The sequence below is a fragment of the Micropterus dolomieu genome, linkage group LG10 (genome assembly GCF_021292245.1).
Source record: "Micropterus dolomieu isolate WLL.071019.BEF.003 ecotype Adirondacks linkage group LG10, ASM2129224v1, whole genome shotgun sequence".
Lineage (NCBI taxonomy): Eukaryota > Metazoa > Chordata > Actinopteri > Centrarchiformes > Centrarchidae > Micropterus > Micropterus dolomieu.
Window position 1 is genome coordinate 24,576,360 of NC_060159.1, and position 19,218 is coordinate 24,595,577.

At 39.6% G+C, this 19,218-nt stretch overlaps 1 protein-coding gene across 3 annotated transcripts in view; it reads left to right on the forward strand.

Moving 5' to 3' along the window:
• Positions 1-19,218, forward strand: part of galnt14 (UDP-N-acetyl-alpha-D-galactosamine:polypeptide N-acetylgalactosaminyltransferase 14 (GalNAc-T14)) — a 175,656-nt gene that overhangs the window by 104,274 nt on the left and 52,164 nt on the right. For all 3 annotated transcript variants that reach the window (XM_046061570.1, XM_046061571.1, XM_046061569.1), the window contains 2 exons: positions 4,259-4,357; positions 13,762-13,829. In XM_046061570.1, coding sequence (XP_045917526.1) covers positions 4,259-4,357; positions 13,762-13,829 — 167 coding nt within the window. The remainder of the gene's footprint in view (positions 1-4,258; positions 4,358-13,761; positions 13,830-19,218) is intronic.

Sequence of the window (19,218 nt, forward strand, 5' to 3'; positions counted from 1 at the left end):
TCTCCCCTCCTCCTTTCATTTCATTGTTCTTTTCTCTTTTTTACCCTTTCTCCTTTTGTTTTCTTGTTTTCTTTCCATCTCCTCTTCTCATCTCTTGCCTAATCAAACTGGATTGTATGGAGATATGCAGCTTTAAAATGGGCTTTGCATTGAGTTTTGTGTACACTGGCACATGATGGTCTAGTTTTGTGATGCTCGTTGGTAACGAATACATTTGTGTTTTGTTTTTTTTTTCTCTGTGATTTATGGTGGTACTGTTCCTAAAATCTTTCTTAAAATCAATTTGTGTCTGTTTTTGTTAGCTACTCTCTTTTTCATTTTTTTTTAATTCTGCAGTTCTTTCTTTTTTGTTTTTCTTTACTCCTCATCTTAAGTCAGCCGTCCTCTTTCTATCTCTTCTTTTTTCTATTTATGTCTTGTTCTTGTCTTTTCCTCCACTTTTTTACCCTTCTACATTTTGGTCTCAATTTCTTCACTACTCTTCTTTTTCTTACTCTCCCTTAGTCTTTTTCCACCTTCAGTACCCTCCCTAGGATCTGTTTGCTCCTCTCCTCTCTTTTGGTTAATTTTCCCTCTTTGCTCCTCTTACTCATTTATTTTCTCCCTCAGTTAACTGTCCTTTCTTTGTCCTCTCCTCTTCTCTTCCTATGCTCCCTTCTTCTTCTTCTTCCCCCTCGTACATTTTCTTTCTGTTGTCTGTTGTCTCCTCTGCCCTTCCATCTCCTTCTTTTCTCCACCTCTCTTTTTCTCTTTCTCGTGTATTTTCCCTTTTTCTCATCTACATTTTTCTACCACTTTCTTCTTCTCTTTCTTCTCCCCTCGTATCCCACTCTTCTTCAGTCCTCTCCACTTTCTCACCATGGCTCTCTCCTCATCCTCTCTCCTTTCTCTTTTCCTTTCCTAATCCCTCCCCTCCTCCTCCTCCCTCCTCTTCCTCATATTTGTTCTTACACTGTCACCTCCCTTTTCTTGTCATTTACATCCTCTAACATTTTCTTATTTCTTTAAACCTCCTCTACTCTCCTCTTACCTCCTTTGTTTCTCCTTTATCAGCTTATTTGACTCTTTTTCTTCTCTCCTCACCCATCATTTATCCCTCTTCTCTGTTTCCTCCTGTCCCTCTCTTCTTCATCTATCTTCCTCCCTCTCATGTATTTGCTCCCGTTTCCTTCCCTGTGTGGGCTTTGACGCAACACTCACACACACACGCACACATACATACGCTCGGGGAGTATGGAAGCTTGTTCATATCAGCTTCAACATCAGTCATCTGTCAGCACAACTTTTATCTGTACATCTCTGTCTGTCTCTCTCTCTGCCTGTCTGTCACTGCGTCTCTTGGCCTCGTTCATCCCGCTCTCTCTCTCTCTCTCTCTCTCTCTCTCTCTCTCTCTCACACACACTCACACACACACACACACACACACACACACACACACACACACACACACACACACACACATAGTAGCAGTATCTTTATCTTCTTATCGTTCCTCTCTGGTAGAGCTGCTGAATAAATCAACTGCAGGAAAACCATAGATGGAGATGGGAAGATAAAGGGATGGAGGAAGCAGAGAGGGGCATGATGGGATATAATATGACATATATATATATATATATATATATATATATATATATATATATATATATATATATATATATGCAGTGTATATTCTTATTCTTAGTACCAGAAGGATAGTGACAATGGAAAAGGAAAGAAGGAAGGGTGAAAGAAAGGAGGAAGCAAAGAAAGACAGAAAGAAATGTGAATGCAAAGCGACAACAGTCTGCTCACAGCCTGTTCTGGCCTTCAATTTCAAATAGCTCAGCTTTCCAAAGTGTGTGTGTGTGTGTGTGTGTGTGTGTGTGTGTGTGTCTGTATGCATTTGTATTTAATTTTAGGCTTTCTGTCATCAGATTGTGTTCATTAATTCGCCTATATATTGTTTTGATTATAGAAAATACAGCTGACAATGCCGTTAAGAAAAATTACAACAAAGTAAACGGGGAAGGAAAGAAAACAGAAATGAAAAAGCAGGAAGTGAAAAAGAAAGTTAGAAGACTGAATAAGAAAGAATGAAGGGTAGCGACAGAAGGAGATCTTCCAACCACTGACTGAAACCTACCACCACTTGCCACCATGCCCCTGAGCAGGACACTGAACCCTCTTCTTGCATCGACACATGTGCATGTTACAACAATAAAAGCATGAATCATATGTTTGTTTCTGAATTCTTACACTGTAATCTGCTTTGGCGATATTGTTTCCCCAGTTAATTATCGTGCCTCTAAACTAAAAAAATCAAATTGCGAGTTAATGAGGTGCTGATAGTATTATTTCACAGCCGGGTGCTCGTGTGCACTGACTGATCCTGCTTGCCGACCTGTTAATACAACAAATTAGGAGTGGGAGCCTGTGCTATAACCCCACAGCAAATCGCAGGAGGTGGTTCAATGATTGGCTCAGGGACACTTTGATGGGACATACCAGAGTTTTTGTGGGAGCTAAAGCCACAAGATATTGGATATATTGCACCAAAAGTCTAATGGAGGACACATGCAGCTCATTTCTTATAGTAGTACTTGTTAGGAATATGATGTAGAATATAAGACATAACCCAACAACAAAATATATGAATAGGTGAAGGAAGTTCATGAGATCCATGAAAATAAATTTAAAAAGTGTAAAGTCATGTTTTCTGAGTTACATGTACAAGTTTTGGTTGGACAGATGAGCTGAACTGCCCAGACTTCATAGAGATTCTGGCTTTTTAATCCACATTTTGTTGATGTCCTCTGATATGGAATTTCCCTCCGATCACACATAGTCGACATGTTTTTGGTGTCGTTTTATTTCATATGCTTAAAAAGTAGACAGATTTTCTTGCCTCTGAGCCACAAGCACTAAAACATTTTATGTGAAAAAAGTATATCTTATCTTTTTTCAACTACAAAGTAGAGCATCAACAGAGAAGAGCTTCCCAACTTGTCTTTGTGGCAAGCTAAGACACATGTTGGGGCTTTTATGGCTTTGTAATTATGTTTACAAAAACTATTGCTGTCAATCAATGAGACCTAACACCTATAATTTAATATGACTGGTATAGTTAATTGCATGTTGTTCAGTTTGATGTTATGATACAAAAAAATATGCCTTGTGATACAACTTTAAGGGACCAAACAATACTATAGGACTGAAATTACTTAACGTCACAACATTTTCCACAAGCGAATAGGACTTTCTTCTCATTGCCGACAAACAGAATATCAAGCTATGCTAAATTGGAATATTACGTTTTTCAATTTGTATGTCACATAAGCACAGGTGTGGTTCAGATGGTGTTTGACTCTAATGAGTGTGATTTGTTGGATTAACTTGTCATACATGTTTTTGAATGGCAATAACATATTTCATCTTTAAATGTTTTTGAACAATCCAACCCTAACACCTTCATTAAACAAATAATTATACTACAATTATGGAACTAGATTAAGTAAGCAGCAGAGAACCTCACGTTAAGATGGCTAATGGTGCAGCGTGTCTTACACGGGCACACACACATTTGAGAAAGGTGAGGTTTTTAAAAATGAAGGCCAGAACAGAACAAGCAGGCTGTTTCTGTTTGAAAATGTCACCAATCCATCAATTTGATAGGTAAAGGCCAGTCTTCTCATTATACTGTGTGTATGTATGTGTGTGTGTCTGCCTCTGCTCTTTTAGAAGAAAAGACTGCTGACCCAGCGAAGGCAGTACACAACACACACACACACACACACACAACACACACAACACACACACACACACAGTTATGTGGTGTATTTAAATGAGCCTCTGGTTGGTTATCTATAATTCATCTTCAACAGGTCTGGTCTGATCACTTGGTTGGTGTGTGTGTATGTGTGTGTGTGTGTGTGTGTGTGTGTGTGTGTGTGTGTGTAGGCAGACAGTTGAATATATGAATGTGAATGCGACAGTGTTGAGGATATTTTCCTCATGCAATATAACTAATGAGCATTAATACAGAGCATCATGATTCATGTAGGACACACACGTCAAAACAGTTTATTTTTGATCATTGATCCTTAATTTCAGAAGTTTTGCTTTTGATACAATGACATGTCTCATAGTCTCAAATCTGAAACCTCCAAATGTTTTTTATTTTATTTCAAGCTTATTGAAATGATGGATCTTTCAGGGAACTTCTAGGAATCTGCTTATTATTGATGGAACTCGCTCTCTGTCTCTCTTTCTCTGTAGGTGCACCACCCTTCACTACGACTCTGATCTTCCTCCAACCTCCATCATCATCACGTTCCACAATGAGGCCAGATCCACCCTGCTGCGCACCATCAGGAGGTAACACACATCGAAGTCTGGCAGAATACTGTCTATCAGCATCTTCAGTTTTAGATTATCTGTGTGGATATCAGTCTTCAGAAACCTGAATTAGTCAGACTTTTGGCCGACGAGCATAGAAGCACTGAGCTGCCAAAAGTTACTGTAGAGATACAGTGATGGTACAGCAGAACAAAACCATCTCTCTCTCTCATACACACATTTACTCTCCTGACATCAGCAGGTTGCTGCACACACATACAATACAAACAGATAGACACACACCTCCAGGTTTTGGCTTGGGTTCAGCTCATTATACCACTCAGTCAGCAGGGACCTGCTACGTCTCCTTACTATCACAGAGGACATTGTGTGTTGTGTGTGTGTGTGTGTGTGTGTGTGTGTGTGTGTGTGTCCTCCCCTTCAGCCCATCTCAAAGCTCTGCAGTTTTCAACCAATTAAAAGACAATCTGTCTCCCTGAGCCCCTCTGCTCCCTTTGGCTCTGGCTCTCTCTATGTGTGTGTGTGTTTGCTGCTGGTGACTTGGAGCTAGAAGTAGTTTAGCTGCCTTTTATTTTTAGTTTGTGAATTTGGAACATTCACTCTCACCAGGATTCACAGGATCCTCTGATGCCTCTTTACTGCTGCATACAGCTTTATTTGACATGGAAACATTTTAAGATGAACATATCTTTTATTTAAAAGATATTTGTGGTAGCAATAACCCAAACCATTTCCATTTAAGTGTTTAATGTTTGTTTTGCTGCCTTCAAATGCCGATTGATATAACAAAATAGTTAACCAAAACGAGATTTTCCACTGACTGCCCCAAAATGTTAGATGCTTTGTCATGTATGCTTTATGTCTATAATTTGTAACAAACAGTGGATGTACATGGTCATCAGCATGAGCAGTGACAGCCAACGTGGCTGATGAGCAGAGAAAGAAAGGAGGGCCACCATGGTTGTGCTTTATACTGTATTCCAAGAAGTCATCCCAATCTTTCCAGTTAAAGTTGCTTGTGGAGTTTTATGAATAATTAATCTTCATGGATTAACAAGTCCTGACATAAAGAGTAATAACTGGCCTTGTTTTCCATTTATTCAGTAAAAAGCCTGCACTCACAGAAAGGGTCAAGATGTGATTAATTGTTCATTAAAATCTAACAGAAGTAGTTGTGTAAAGGATAATTAAAGAGAAAACGTTCCTTACTCTCTGTACACCTAGTCAAGCACTGCTTCAACAATTCAACAAACTCTGTGGAACTGGATTAGCTCTCTGCTTTTGGCATTTTATATTTTACTTTTTGTGTCCACTTTCCAAATAAAGTGCTTCACCTGGTGTCTTTACAGGCAGACTGAAGGACTTTGGTAAAGCTGAAACAGTGCTACAAGAGATCACTTGACATTTACAGGGTTTTTTTTCATGAGTCAGTGAATCACAAGATGGCAGCTGACACCAACAAGCACCGCCAACAGACAGAAAATGGTGATATGATGAGATAACAACACACTTACTAAGCAAATTGTCTGTTTAGATGAAGCTTTTAAAGAGAGAGAATTTTTATGAGACAAAGCTTTCAAATAAGTTGTTTCCAACGTACAGTATCTTCACTATGTATATGTTTAGACAATGCTTCTTATTCTTTAATGGGAAACCGTGAACAGACTAGTTTCCAGAGTCTCTTTTTACTTGATGATTCCAGAGAGAGGCCTGAGTTGACTGGGTCTGGAAGCGTTCGTGCCCTGCTTGGGGACATTTAATGACCATCATGTGGTTTAGCAGGTTTTGGCCCAGTAACTGTAATTTACGTTCCTGTTGACCCAAAGCAAACCATAAATGTTTAGATTGATTTCCCACCCATCTTACAGCCAGTCACTGGTTTTAGTCTATTTCTGTATGCTATAATAAGGACTAAGTTAAGTTTTTCTCTCATGGTACTGCTGTTGTGAGCAGAGACCTGCAGAGTCGTCTTCTAAAAATCATAGCATTTACCGGCATGAATACAGCAAATGGTTGAGATAACAATAATCCTGAAATGCAGGCAACAAACTAACACAGATGGTGTGGAAAGGAAAACATACACTTGGCTGTTCTGCATAAATATAAAATGTTGATGTGCACATGACCCAGAGCCTAGACAGTGACTAGAGTGTATAGTGCCACGTGTGTAGTGAGATTTAGTGTTAAATATTAATATGGGGGTAGACCTGCAGCGTACACACGAAAATGTGCCCAGTGCCAAACTAAATGTGTCAATACCTTCTAGTCCCGTTGGGTCGAGTTCTTGCAGCTCACTCTCACATGCATCCTGTATGTCAGAGCTTCCCTCGAGCACATAAACGTCATATGCAAATTTTAAAATTATCTTGAGAAAGGAAAGAAGAAATGGCAAACTTTGAGCACAGTGCTTACCTGCTATTATATACCAGTAGTGTTCTCATAGATGCTACTTTTATGCAATGCATTTACCTGCACAGCAACCAACAGCAGAGGATTTTAGTGAATGTGTGAAAGCACAATGTGAAGTAAAGTACTGAGCTGAGAAAAAGCCTCCATCATCACTCTTCATGGGTGAATACTTTTGAAAAATGTCAATCTGCTTATTCTCCAATCTTCACTGGATCATAGCCAAAAAGTTTACAAAAGATATTCAGAGTTAAAAAACTTTTTTCAAAGGTTTTGAAAGATATTTAGTCGAAGACAGCAAAAAATTGCAATCTAATTTCAAGCGTCAGTTTTCAAGCATAAAAAAAAAATTGAATAGCCAGATAATAGCTGGATAAGTTTTCTTTTTACTATCTGCAATCATGCTTTGCTCCGGGGACTCTGAAAACACTGAAAGCCTATTGAATGCCTACAATTACATTATAAAAGGGTATAATTTGGGAGTTGTGTGCGCTCTGGGGCTCAGCGATATGCAGGCCGAACTTTAATAAGTTTGATTTCTGAGACAATGATGAGCACTTTGAAAGCTTTTCATCTCGTGATCAAAGAGTTGCTTTCTGAGGGGGAGCCGGGCCTTGTCGATATTTAATCAAGCTCAGATCCGAAAATTGATCTCATCTTCTGTGTCTCCACTGGGCGAAAGATAAGCAGGCGAGGAGGGAGAGAAAGAAAGAGAACGATAGAGGAAAGAGATGTGGAGCTTTTGAGGACATATTTGGTTTTAATAGGTTTAGTTTGTTTTGCCTCTGCGTGTGTGTGTGTGTGTGTGTGTGTAAAACAGCCTCCTTAGCTGCAAATGTTCCATTATTATAAGAAAGTCGCAGGAGCATCATGGGAAAAAGAGAGAAAGAGAGAGATCTCTCCCTCTAGATCAGCACCAGCTCAGCACTTTCTGATTCAGTGGTCCTAAAAACGCACAGTAAAGACTATGGATCACTTCCTCTCCAACTGATCACTCAGGATTTATTAGGAAGAGGTCATTAGTCAGATTGATGGTCTTTCTACTGCAAGTCTGCTGTTTTATGTGGGATTTAGTGCTACTCTGTTGTTCTTCATTTCTGCCTCGATTTCTGTCTTTATCCCTTTTTTTTGCATAGTCTCATTGCATAGAAATAATGTGTAGTGCCCCAACACATCTTAGAAAGAATCCTGTTTTATCCGTTGACATTCCTGAGCAGACCGCAATCACCGAATACATGATCCGACTTCAGCTGTGATTAATACGTGTCGAGATTAGACAGTGTTTACAGAATGCTGATATGTAGCATTACATTGGATTTGGCATTAGATTATTACTGATAGGCCAATACATACTGCATCCACTAAACATAATCAGGCAGTAATTAGTGAAGATATAGATCATTGTAGATTAGCAGTGACAAGACTATATTTAACGAGGAAAAAATAGCCTTTTGACCCCAGACTGATAAATGTAGATGTGTAATAGCACTGTAGATCAGCAGTGATGACACAGTATTTACTGGGTGCAGATATATAGCATAATACATCACTGGTGGTTAGACAGAACAGAACGTATTGAGTGGCTGAATCAGGTTTTCTGCAGATCTGCTGGGAAAGGCTTTCTATCAGAACCAGAAAGATTTAACCTTCAAAGAAATATGTTCAATGTATAATTTTACAAAGCAAAACAGAATTTTTTTAGGGCATCTTAAAAATATCTTGACTTTTAATAATAATCTCAACCAATTATAAGATTATTTTCCAAATCATCACATTTTCGCAGTGAAATCTTTCCGTTGCTGTCAGAGGTCTTGATAGAGAAATTGGTTGGAGAAAGATTGCGGGATGCGGATGAATGGAAAGAGTGGCAGATGCAGAGGTGGAGAGAAAGGAGTGATGAATTACTCCAGCAAGGTAAAGGATGGAAGGACTGGCTGTCAGCTAACCAACCAGGCAGAGAGAGAGGGGAAAGAAAGAAGGTGGAAACCAAGCTGTGGTACAGAGAAAGATAGAAAGCGAGAAAGCTTTAGAGAGGATAAAAAATAAACAAAATTGCGCCTTGAGCAAAGTCTAATACCGCAGGAGCAGTAGAAACTAATTTGACTCCTCACCTGTAGGGAATGGAGTTATGGAAAAACAATTCTGCAGCTGATTTACAATAGGAGTAAAATAAAAATACCACATACACCTGAAGGAGGGGGATGCAATATTTTTACAGTAACCATCAGAGCAGAAGATATCTCGCTCACAACGGTCGGAAGCGTCACTTCTCAGGTGTAAATAAATCCATAAATCCTGGGCCGTGGAGAGACAAGACAATCTGAAACCTGTGATAGAGGTTTTGTAGTTGCATCACACGTTCAGCAAACACATCTACTCCCTTCATGTAGGACCAGTAGGCTGGAGAGCTGTCAATGCACAAACAAAGGTGAAATAAATGGTTTAGCCACTGGAGCTAGATAAAGGTTTTTGTCCAAAGACTGTTCTGGCTTAGTGAAGTGTTGTCTGAGTTGTTTGAGATGAGTCGGCTCACTCTGCATGAAAAAACTCTTAACATTGCCTTTATTGGCTACAGTAGTTAGCAGGCTTATTAAACCAATTGGCTGTTAACATACAAAACACTGAATAATAGCTACAACTAAAGCTGAAACATCTACTGGATAAATTTGCTAGTGTGTACATCCCTGTGATATTTTCAGAAGTTGTGCCATGCCATTTGTTTGCAAGTCACAAGCAAGTTATAATCTCATTCACCAAAAGTAAATCCATTTACTTATGTAAACAGTAAACACAGTGTTACGCCCCACCCTTTGGTGGCAACGTGGGGCGAACAACACCCCAACACTGACCCAAACTTAACACACAAACAACTTTAAAACAACCAAATCAAAGGAATTTATTAACATCACAAGACGGTAAATTAAGAACACCAAAAACACAAGAAGATAACACAAAAATGCCCCAGCTGAGAGGCAGCAAGTCCAGCAGTCCCAAATCAAGAAGCTTCTTTTCTGACGCTTGCACAAGAGCTTTTAAAGACCGCCTTCCAAGGCCAGATGGACCTCGTTCAGCAATCAGCTGAAGTACTTCAGAGGCAGAACTAGGGCAGAAAAGGAACATGGAGAAAGCACAGAGAAACACATACAGCCATAACAGCAGTGAATGAGAGCAGCATCAAATTAACATAAATGATGATTGTTCTGTGAAATCTTTCTTTTCCAAACTTATTTCATTAAAATTCATTGACTGCCATGACAAAGAAACCTTAGCATAGAAGAACAAGATTAAGAGTTTACAGCCATGCACTCTTTGAGGTTCTTCTCAGTGTTGCTTTGAACTAAATATCAGCATGCTAACATGACAGTGCTCACATGCATTAACAGGCATAATGTTTACAATGTTCTCCATCTTAGTTTAGCATGTTAACATTAGCTAATTAGCACAAAACACAAAGTACAAGTGAGGCTGATGGGAATGTCATTAGTTTTGCAGATACTAGAATAAAAATTTGACCTGATGTTAAAAAGTTAAAGGATCACCAAAATGCTCAATTCTTCAAAATCATATCTCTTGATATCTTGAGAAATTTCAATGTATAAGCAGAGTGCGAATTATACAATTACAATCGAGGGAAGGGAGGGGGTCAACTTTTTTCCGGTCGGAAAGGAAACCCAGAAACGATAGTTAGCTAAACTGTAACTTAAGGCAAATGTTAGAAAGCCTATTAAACAATCTAGATAGCTAACTTCTTAACCTTCACTGTGTCTATTAGCTTGTTGTGTGATGCACTGGACCTTAATGAGCCACTGGAGGCAGACAAGACATTCAACTAACGTCAAGGTTACGAAATACTATGGTCCATTTTTGGGGTGTCTGAAATTGTATTTCAAGATTCTTGAGGCATGAATATGGGAAATATATTGTAATATTTACAATTACATTGGAGGGGTCCAGGTCTTAATTATGGGGGTCAGACACTCTCAGTCCCTGCCCTTACTATTACTAGCGTCTGTTGTTTTTGTTGTGGTCTTTGAAGAACTATGCATTTTGGTGGCAGCTTTTATCACTTTAATCCAAATTGTCCCTCTCTACTGAGAGCGCTCGAACGCTAAGCACGGGTGGCTCCTTTGGGAAGTGAACCCGCCACCCTGGCAGTCGTACAGCAGCACCCATTTAGCAACAGTGCTATCAATGCCAGAGAGTGGGGTCGAATTCCCACCGGGGCCACACATGCAGCTCTAAAAATGCAACGCTCTCAAGGCACTTTGGATGAAAGCTCTCTCCAAATGGCAGTTGTAGGTAATGAACATTTTTCAAAAATTCCCCCCTAAAATTGATATATAGTGTTTGGAAATGAGCGGCACAGATATAGAGCTGCTATTCTGTGGCAGCCGACTGCGGTATTGTCAGCGGTGATAATATTTTCTGTGAGCTGAAGATAGCTTCTCCCTCAGCACGCCTGAGGGGAGGTTAAGCCTCATAGCTAGTGGCCTGTGAACCAGAGAATGGGAACTCCTGTATGTGTGGTGTGTGTGTGTGTGTGTGTGTGTGTGTGTGTGTGTGTGTGTGTGTGTGTGTGTGAGAGAGAGAGAGAGAGAGAGAGAGAGAGAGAGCGAGAGAGAGAGAGAAATGAGTGGGGAGGTGTTGAAAGGGAGGAGAAGAGGTGGAGAGAGAAATAAAAAAAGAAAGATAAGAGATTGTGTCCATCCATCCGTGCCTGTGTGCCTCACTATTAGATAGATAGATAGATAGATAAATAGATGGATAGATGGATGCATTCAGTGGAGGATTTAATGTGGTCTTATGAGATAAATACACTATTATCTTTCTACTTGATCACCTCATGTCTCTATCTTTATCCCTCCTTCTATCTTGATTCCACCCTTCTTTCTTATTTGCTTGCCCCACACCTTTCCTCCTCCTCCGCTCTCCTCCCTTCTTCCCTCCATCTCATCCATCAGTCCATTCATCCATCTCTCTCGTGATCGGGCCTCGACTCCACAGAGAGAGGGAGAGAAAGAGAGAGAGTTACAATCAGGGTTATTTGTCTCCCTTACTAGCATGCCATTTCTCTCTCCCTCTCTTTCATCTCGCTCTCCCTCCCCTCCCCCCCTACATCCATCATTCCTCTTGATGGGGTCCGGTGCCTCAGAGACTCATAGCTTCGCTCCACACCACCTCCTCCTCTTCCTCCTCCTCCATTTTCAGCTCCAGCTCCTTCCATCCCTCGCTCCCTCCTTCACTTTCACCTCTCCCGAAGTCTATCCATCGTTCTCCACATACACTCCTTCCCTTGTTCTGTCTTAACCAGCGGTCTGCCTTCACTCCTTCCAGTGATGCTTCCCTTCCTCCTGTCTTTTCCTTCCCTCTCTCTCCTGTAGATTTCTCCTTTGGGCTTTGATCCCTTGCACCTTTGTTCACTTATTCTCCTTTATTTCTTTCTGGTTTATTTTATTAGTTATATTTGAAAGGAACAGTTCGGAAAACAAAACAAAGAACTTTAAATGACAGTGAACAGTTGAACAGTGAACCCAAAAGGCTCATTTTCATCTTTAGTCCCTGGCCAAATGTTTAATAGGCACTCCAAAGCATGACATGTTCCCTCATTGCCATGAACACAAAACCCAAACATACTACTGATTAGAGCATTAAATGCATATTAATCTACAGCTGAAAACATCCTCAACAAATGCACTCTTAATCCTAGTTAAGTAACTTTTGCTAAGAACTACGGTGTCCAGATGTTTTAGGAAATGACTGAAGCTTTTTTTTTTCAAATAAAACTATATATTTCAGAGCCCTTTTTAAAAATGTATATCTTTAATAGGATACAGAAACAGAAGAACAGTAAAATGAATATCTACATAATAAACACAGCACATATCCAACAGTAAATAATGCCATAACTCGTAATAATTTCTTAACTCTCTCTCTCTCCCTCCTTCCTTTTCTTTCCTTTTCTTTCTCTCCTTGCGCTCAACTTTTTAATTTATCCTATGTTCTTTCCAGTTTTGTCTTCTAACATTTTCTTTCCTCTCTACATTCCACATTCTGCTCTCTCTCTCCTTAATTCCTTCTCGACTTTCCCCATATCTTTTCTATCATCACTGCTCCGTGTGATCCTTCTCACTTTCATCCTCTCCAACCAACCCTGAAACCCTTTTTCCATTTATTTTTTTATTTTTATTTTCTTCTTCCCTCATCACTACTTCCATCCTTTCCTAGCCTTTTATCCTCCCTCTGTCTCTTTCTTTCTTTCTTTCCATAATCTCTTCTTCTGTCCTTTCCTCTTTTATTGCCTCCAATTATCCCTGGCAGCCTTGTTTTCTCACTCCTTCACTTTTTGTTTTTTTTGCTTTCCCCTTTCTTCATATTTTCATCCATCTTTACTCCTTCATCCCCTGACCAACCAGCGTCAACCAGTCCTTGCCTCTTATCATCTGTCTTTTTCCTCCATGAGTCCTTCCTGTGATTTCTCGTCTCTAGTTTCTTTCATCTCTCTTCATCCTTTCTCCCCTCGGATGTATTGTCTGCTCCATCCTTAACCTTTACCTTTACCTATCTTTTTTCTGTCCTCCATCCCCTTCCCTCCCCTCCCACCCTCCTCAACCTTATCCAGAGGGGATGATGAACACAGAGGTTATTGAAGAGTAGAAATAATTAAATAAAATGGAGCAGAAACTCACCCAGAACAAAACATATTTTCTTATTTTCTTCCAGTAAAAGTTATGAATTTTTTATGTTTCAATCTCTCTCTTTAATGAAATAGTTTTTTAGAGGCGACACGTCATACATTTTCATAACAGGAATTTGGGCTGACATTTTCAATATGTTTCATATGGCGTGCAGTGCTTACATAATGGATTCATGAGAAACTGAGTGTGTGTGTGTGTGTGGTTTTATGTGTGTGCAGGTTGGCATTTACTTTCAGCTTTCTGAATATTTCACATGCATTTTTTTGCAACGATAGTTGTGTTTGTGCATATTTGAGACAAATATTTTCTTTGTCTCTCCAGTGTTTTGAACAGAACTCCGGTTCATCTCATCCATGAGATTATTCTGGTCGACGACTTCAGTGATGACGGTGAGCTGCAGCTGGACACACAGACACACACATATACAAACACAAATACACACATTCCAGGTCTCTTCCAGGTCAGAGATAAAAGAGATGAGACCCACATAACAGGTCAGAGGGATGAATCTGTCCACAGCAGCAGCTGGGTTCACAGTTTTAGGATTACAATGAAAATGAACCTCCATTCTGGGTCAAAAAGGAGACTAACAAGCTGCACCGTGTTCTCGCATGCAGCTGTGTCCGCTCCAGAGAGGCACAATTTCCAGGTGAAATAGACCAGAGAAAATCATTAAACATAACACAATTAACTGGCAGTCATTAGATTCTTTAGAATAATTTTCTGGATATTCTTTATTTTTCTTATTGTCTACAAAAATAACTATAACTAACTCTCAAACGATCCTACTGGCAAGGACTGTGTGTGTGTGTGTGTATCAAAGCCTAATATATCTTCCTCTGTGCCATAAAGCTCCATTGTTGTCCAAAAACACATCAATGAGCCACACTGGGTGACACCTTCCTTCATTACCATGAACACACACTCTCATTTATATAGTTTATTTTGACTCACTGCCACATACACCATCCTAGTGCCCCAATTCTGTAAATGTAAAAGCTCTGTATAGCGCCTTTCTAGTCTTAGTTTATTTAGTTTACATTAATACCATCATTATTTAAGTTTATATGCTGCTCCCATGGTGCATATTCCCATAAATGTGTTTTTAATGTATGCAACTGTGTAATTTGTTTACTTAAAGGTGAGATAGTACATGCACAGAGCACAGAGAGAAGATGACGGTCTTAGCGGTTTCAGCATTGTGCCCCAGGCCAGACTAGAAGTAAAAGTGCTCATTACGTGGAATGGCCCCTTCAGAGTGTCACATCAATTTTTGGATTGTTATTACTGACATGTAAATGTGTAACTGGCATTTAAATGTCAGTCACAGTGGAGTTAATTACTTTAGGTTGGTTTGATTAATTTAAATGCATCGTGTTTTATAAGATCAAACATTTTGAATGTAAAATCTTAATCAGCAAGGTAATTAATAACTAATATATATGAATCATATAAATATAATCGACTAAATGTAGTGGAGTATAGGTTTTAAGTGGAGTAAAATGTGTCAAGTAAAGTACAAGTACCTTTAAACTGAAATTAAGTACATCACTTGAGTAAATGTACTTTTTTTCACTGAGTTAGAGTTATTGTACAGAGACGGTTAAAAGCTTTGAACTCTTTTACAAGAGAAGCAATCACAGAAAATGTGCTGATCGACTGTTTGTGTTTCCATTTTTCTTTCCCCTTTTGCTTGAAAATATGGAGTTCTCCTCCATATCTGCTGAGCTGACCTTGATACGATCAAAACCAATATGTCTGCACTTTGCTTTTTATGGTCAGGGAGTATAGCAGTGATAAGAAATGCACTAACATGCAACAGAAAACTCAGTGACTGTGTATAGAAGTGCAGTGAAACAGAAGCTTCTGAGGTAGACCCAAATGCCTGATAATAATTTGCTTTGCTCCTGGAACTTTACCTTAGTTATCTGACATAACATTTATTCATCTGTGTTCAAGGTTGTAGCTGTTTATTTATCCGCCTCAGAGTAACTTTAAGTCACAGATGAAATGCTTTCAAGGAAACAACAGAGAAAGTAACTGAAACTTAAGCGTTTTAGTCGCAGTGCGATGTATCCATGATGTGTAAACAGCTTTGTGCTTCAAACATGAACTTGTCACATCACAAATTATGTCATGTTGCTAGCTCGCTTAACAACAGTTTAAGGTCTTAAAGACATGGCTGAATTGCGCCATTTTTGAGGTTCTGGTTTTCATTTTGTCTCTGTATTTCACCAACCAAAGCCAAACAAGAACTAGAAAAAAAAAAAAAAAAAAAACTTAAAAATTTCTTTTGCAGCAGAGAGGAGAAAACATGAACACCAATTATTTCAGTAAGGAAAAGCCAACTTTGCAGCACATGCACTCTGAAACTGGCAGCTCAGTACCTACTGACGATTCTCCACAGGCTATCCAACATCCTATTATCAAAGACACCTGCTGAGCCACCGACCTGACAGCCAATCAGGACAGATGGTGCTGGACGCACTTGTACAGAAGTGAAAATCCAAGTGATGAAGGTTAAATAGTGCCATTTTTAGACTGTGAAGAAATGATCAAGATAGATGGGGAAGCAGTGGAGAGATGCAGTCAGCAGTGGAGACAAAAGATGTGCAAATGAGCAACATCACGATAAACAGTGTTAACAATACTGCATATAAACTTGACCCATTCATTTAATAACGGTTATTTCATGCCTTTGGTTATAATCCGAATTTCTTGCAGTGATTTATTTTGGTAATTTATTTTATTGGTATTTTGATATTTGACCCAGCATGAATCCTTTTTCCCGTACAAACATCCTGCTGCACATCTGTAGAATCTTTCCGTCAATATTGTTGCTATGAGGGTTTTAGAGTTTTCTATTGAAGTGATTCTCAAACTCTTTTTTAGTCTGACGTACCCCCACAGTCCTATCAGATGAGCTCAAGTACACCAACCGTCATGTTCCAAATGTGTTCGTTCGAACCATAGACAGTAGTAGTGGACGTAGTCATCGTGACGTCACCCGTTGGTTTTTGGACTGCCGTTTTGAAGCCTCGAGTGTGGCCGATAGCTGCCGCCATGTTGAATTTTTGCAACCAGCGGCACTGGACGTGACTATATTTGGACGAGACGATGGAGCTAATGGCTGTGTGTGGAGCTAGCTTGCTTATCTAGGTGCATCTGACTGTCATTTTAACAGGGCTGACAACTTTGTCTAGCAAACAACAGTCTTAAAACTAAATGTACTCACCAGAACAGACAACTCCTAATAAGCTTTTTCAACGGCGCTGGTGAAATTTACAAAGTCACTCTAGCCTGATTGACAGGTCGCCATGGTAATGACTTGTCAATCATAGATAATCCTGCCCCGTAGCATACTCTGCTTTATGGTCTATTTTCCTCTAAACTGTACCTTAATTTCGTAAATGAACATCATGTTGGATTGAAGAAGATATGAAACTAGCAACTGACAACGTTAATTCATTAGGAAAGTGTTCTCTGAGGTAATTACTCAGGTGAGAAGTAGGGTCATTTTGCCATTATTTCTAAGGGAACCGGACTTCTTTTTGCAGAAGAGTCACTCCCTGCTGGCCGTTCGATAGAATGCAGGTTTAACCCCTGACTCACACAGGTGGCGTGTGTGCCACGTTGTCGCTGCGCCGCGGCCGGCGTAGCTAATCGCTGCCATTGTATTCAATGCTTGTGCTCACACTAGAAGCGCCGCAGCGCGTCCCAGAAGCGGCTCTATTTTTGACGGGAAGACGCGTCAAGCAGCACAGAGCAGATGAGCCAGGCACAAAAGAAATACAAAACACAAAAAAATAACCTGTGCAGACTCCCAATCATATATCAACAATAAACACAGTTAAAACAGACCAAAAAAGAACAATTTAACTATTTAGCCTTCTTACCGACTGGACAAGCACAAAAATCAAGGACAACTTACTAAATCAACCAAATCTAAACAACTCAGAAAAATCAGGCAGGCAACAATTCTTATTCTGAAATGCTCCATGTGGGAAATTCAGCCCTGCAGGGAACTGGGGGAAAACGGTTCACAGAGTGCTGTGATCGGTTGTAGAAGCACACAAAATGACAAAAAAACAACAACTCAACAGGCTAAACTCTCCGCAGCTGAAACGCTTCCAGTGTAAGTGGACACAGGGCTGAGGACGGGTCAAAACCGTTGCACAGCCGTAACGCGGCGCACACGCCGCCTGTGTGAGTCCGGGGTAAGGGACTTCTGCATTGGATTCACGTCTCCAACCGGAAGCTTCCCGCTTGGTTCGAACTCACCTTAAACAGATATATTTGTATTTAACACTATTCATTATATAAAAGTAGATATTGTTACAATATTTATAAAATTCTTTCAACATATAGTGATCCAGAAATTGTTAACATTGCTTTCTTTTTTTCAGTAGGTTTGGTCATCTTTGCACTTAAACTGCTCCCGCATCAAGTGAAGGAAGTTGGACATTTCAATTCTTTATTCATTACTTTTATCAATCTATTTTATCTGCTCTTTAGCTCTTTTTAAAACATTCTCAGTCGCAGCATGGTGTGATCAGATATCACAAATGACTCAGGTGGGTTAGAGGTGTGTCCTGGGCAGTTTTACTGTAGCAGGTAGTTTATTTGTTATTTTAACAATAAACACAGAGCTTAGCCTCACCAATCATCCTCAACACTTTGTAATCCTATTTGTAGTTTGTGCTTCCTACCACATTATGTCCCCCTCAAGAATAAGCGGATTATACGTATCTTTTACAAAATCACAACTGTGAGCTCTGCATCCTCACAGCCGCACGCCTGCCTGCTATCAGAAATTCAGATCTTTCCACCTCTCCAGCGTCCTCCTGTTTTTTGTCTTTCAGTTGTTTGTGATGTTTGTATCTTTCTTTAAGATGTTCATCAAATGTTTGTGTGTCACAAACTAAAATGCATATTGTTGCAAGAAATGGTTAAAACCTTGATATTGAGAGTCTCGACTGAACTTTGAAGTTTGGGGAGAAAATTGAACTTTTTGAATCACATGTCATAATAATGGGTCAAAACTTTTCTGTCTGGGTCAAAGTATTTTCTTGCCTTTTTTCACAAAGAGTTGAGTTTTGCACTTGAATGGAGAAGCGGAATGGAGCGACCAGGCGTTCCTTCTGGTTCAGAGGGCTCTAATGGAGGTTTTCAGTCATTCAGAGCAATTTTGACAAGTTTTGACAAGTTGTTTTTCTCCCCAAAACCTCTTTCCTCATTTGTCACAACACAATAGTAGAAAGAGCAGTGGCAGCTGTAGGAAAAGTCGTAAAGAACTTTCAGCTCAACTACACTTGTGTAATCACCATTTATCCCTATTATGTTTAAACCAGTGTGTTCAGGTATTACATTTACATTTACTCATTTGGTGGACGCTTTTATCGAAAGCAACTTACATTTGAGGAACAACATACAAGCATCAATAAAGCATCAATACAGTAAGAGATCAATAAACACTAGTAAGAGTAGCAATAAATACTAGTAAGAGCTCTTCACATGTATGGCTTCAATGGGGTAAATACCTATGGAAAGAAGTTAGTGTTAACGCAATAGTGCAATCAAATCAATTTTAAAAAATTATTAAGACATGTATGCATTGAGAGATAGAAGAAGAAGAAGAAGAAGAAGAAGAAGGAGAAGAAGAAAGGAAGTGCATGTTAGATGTTAGAGGTGTTATGTTTTCAGAAGTTTTCAAGAGCTTCTTGAAGTTAGAGAGGGATGCCCCTGCTCTGATGGCATGTGGTATCTCGTTCCACCATC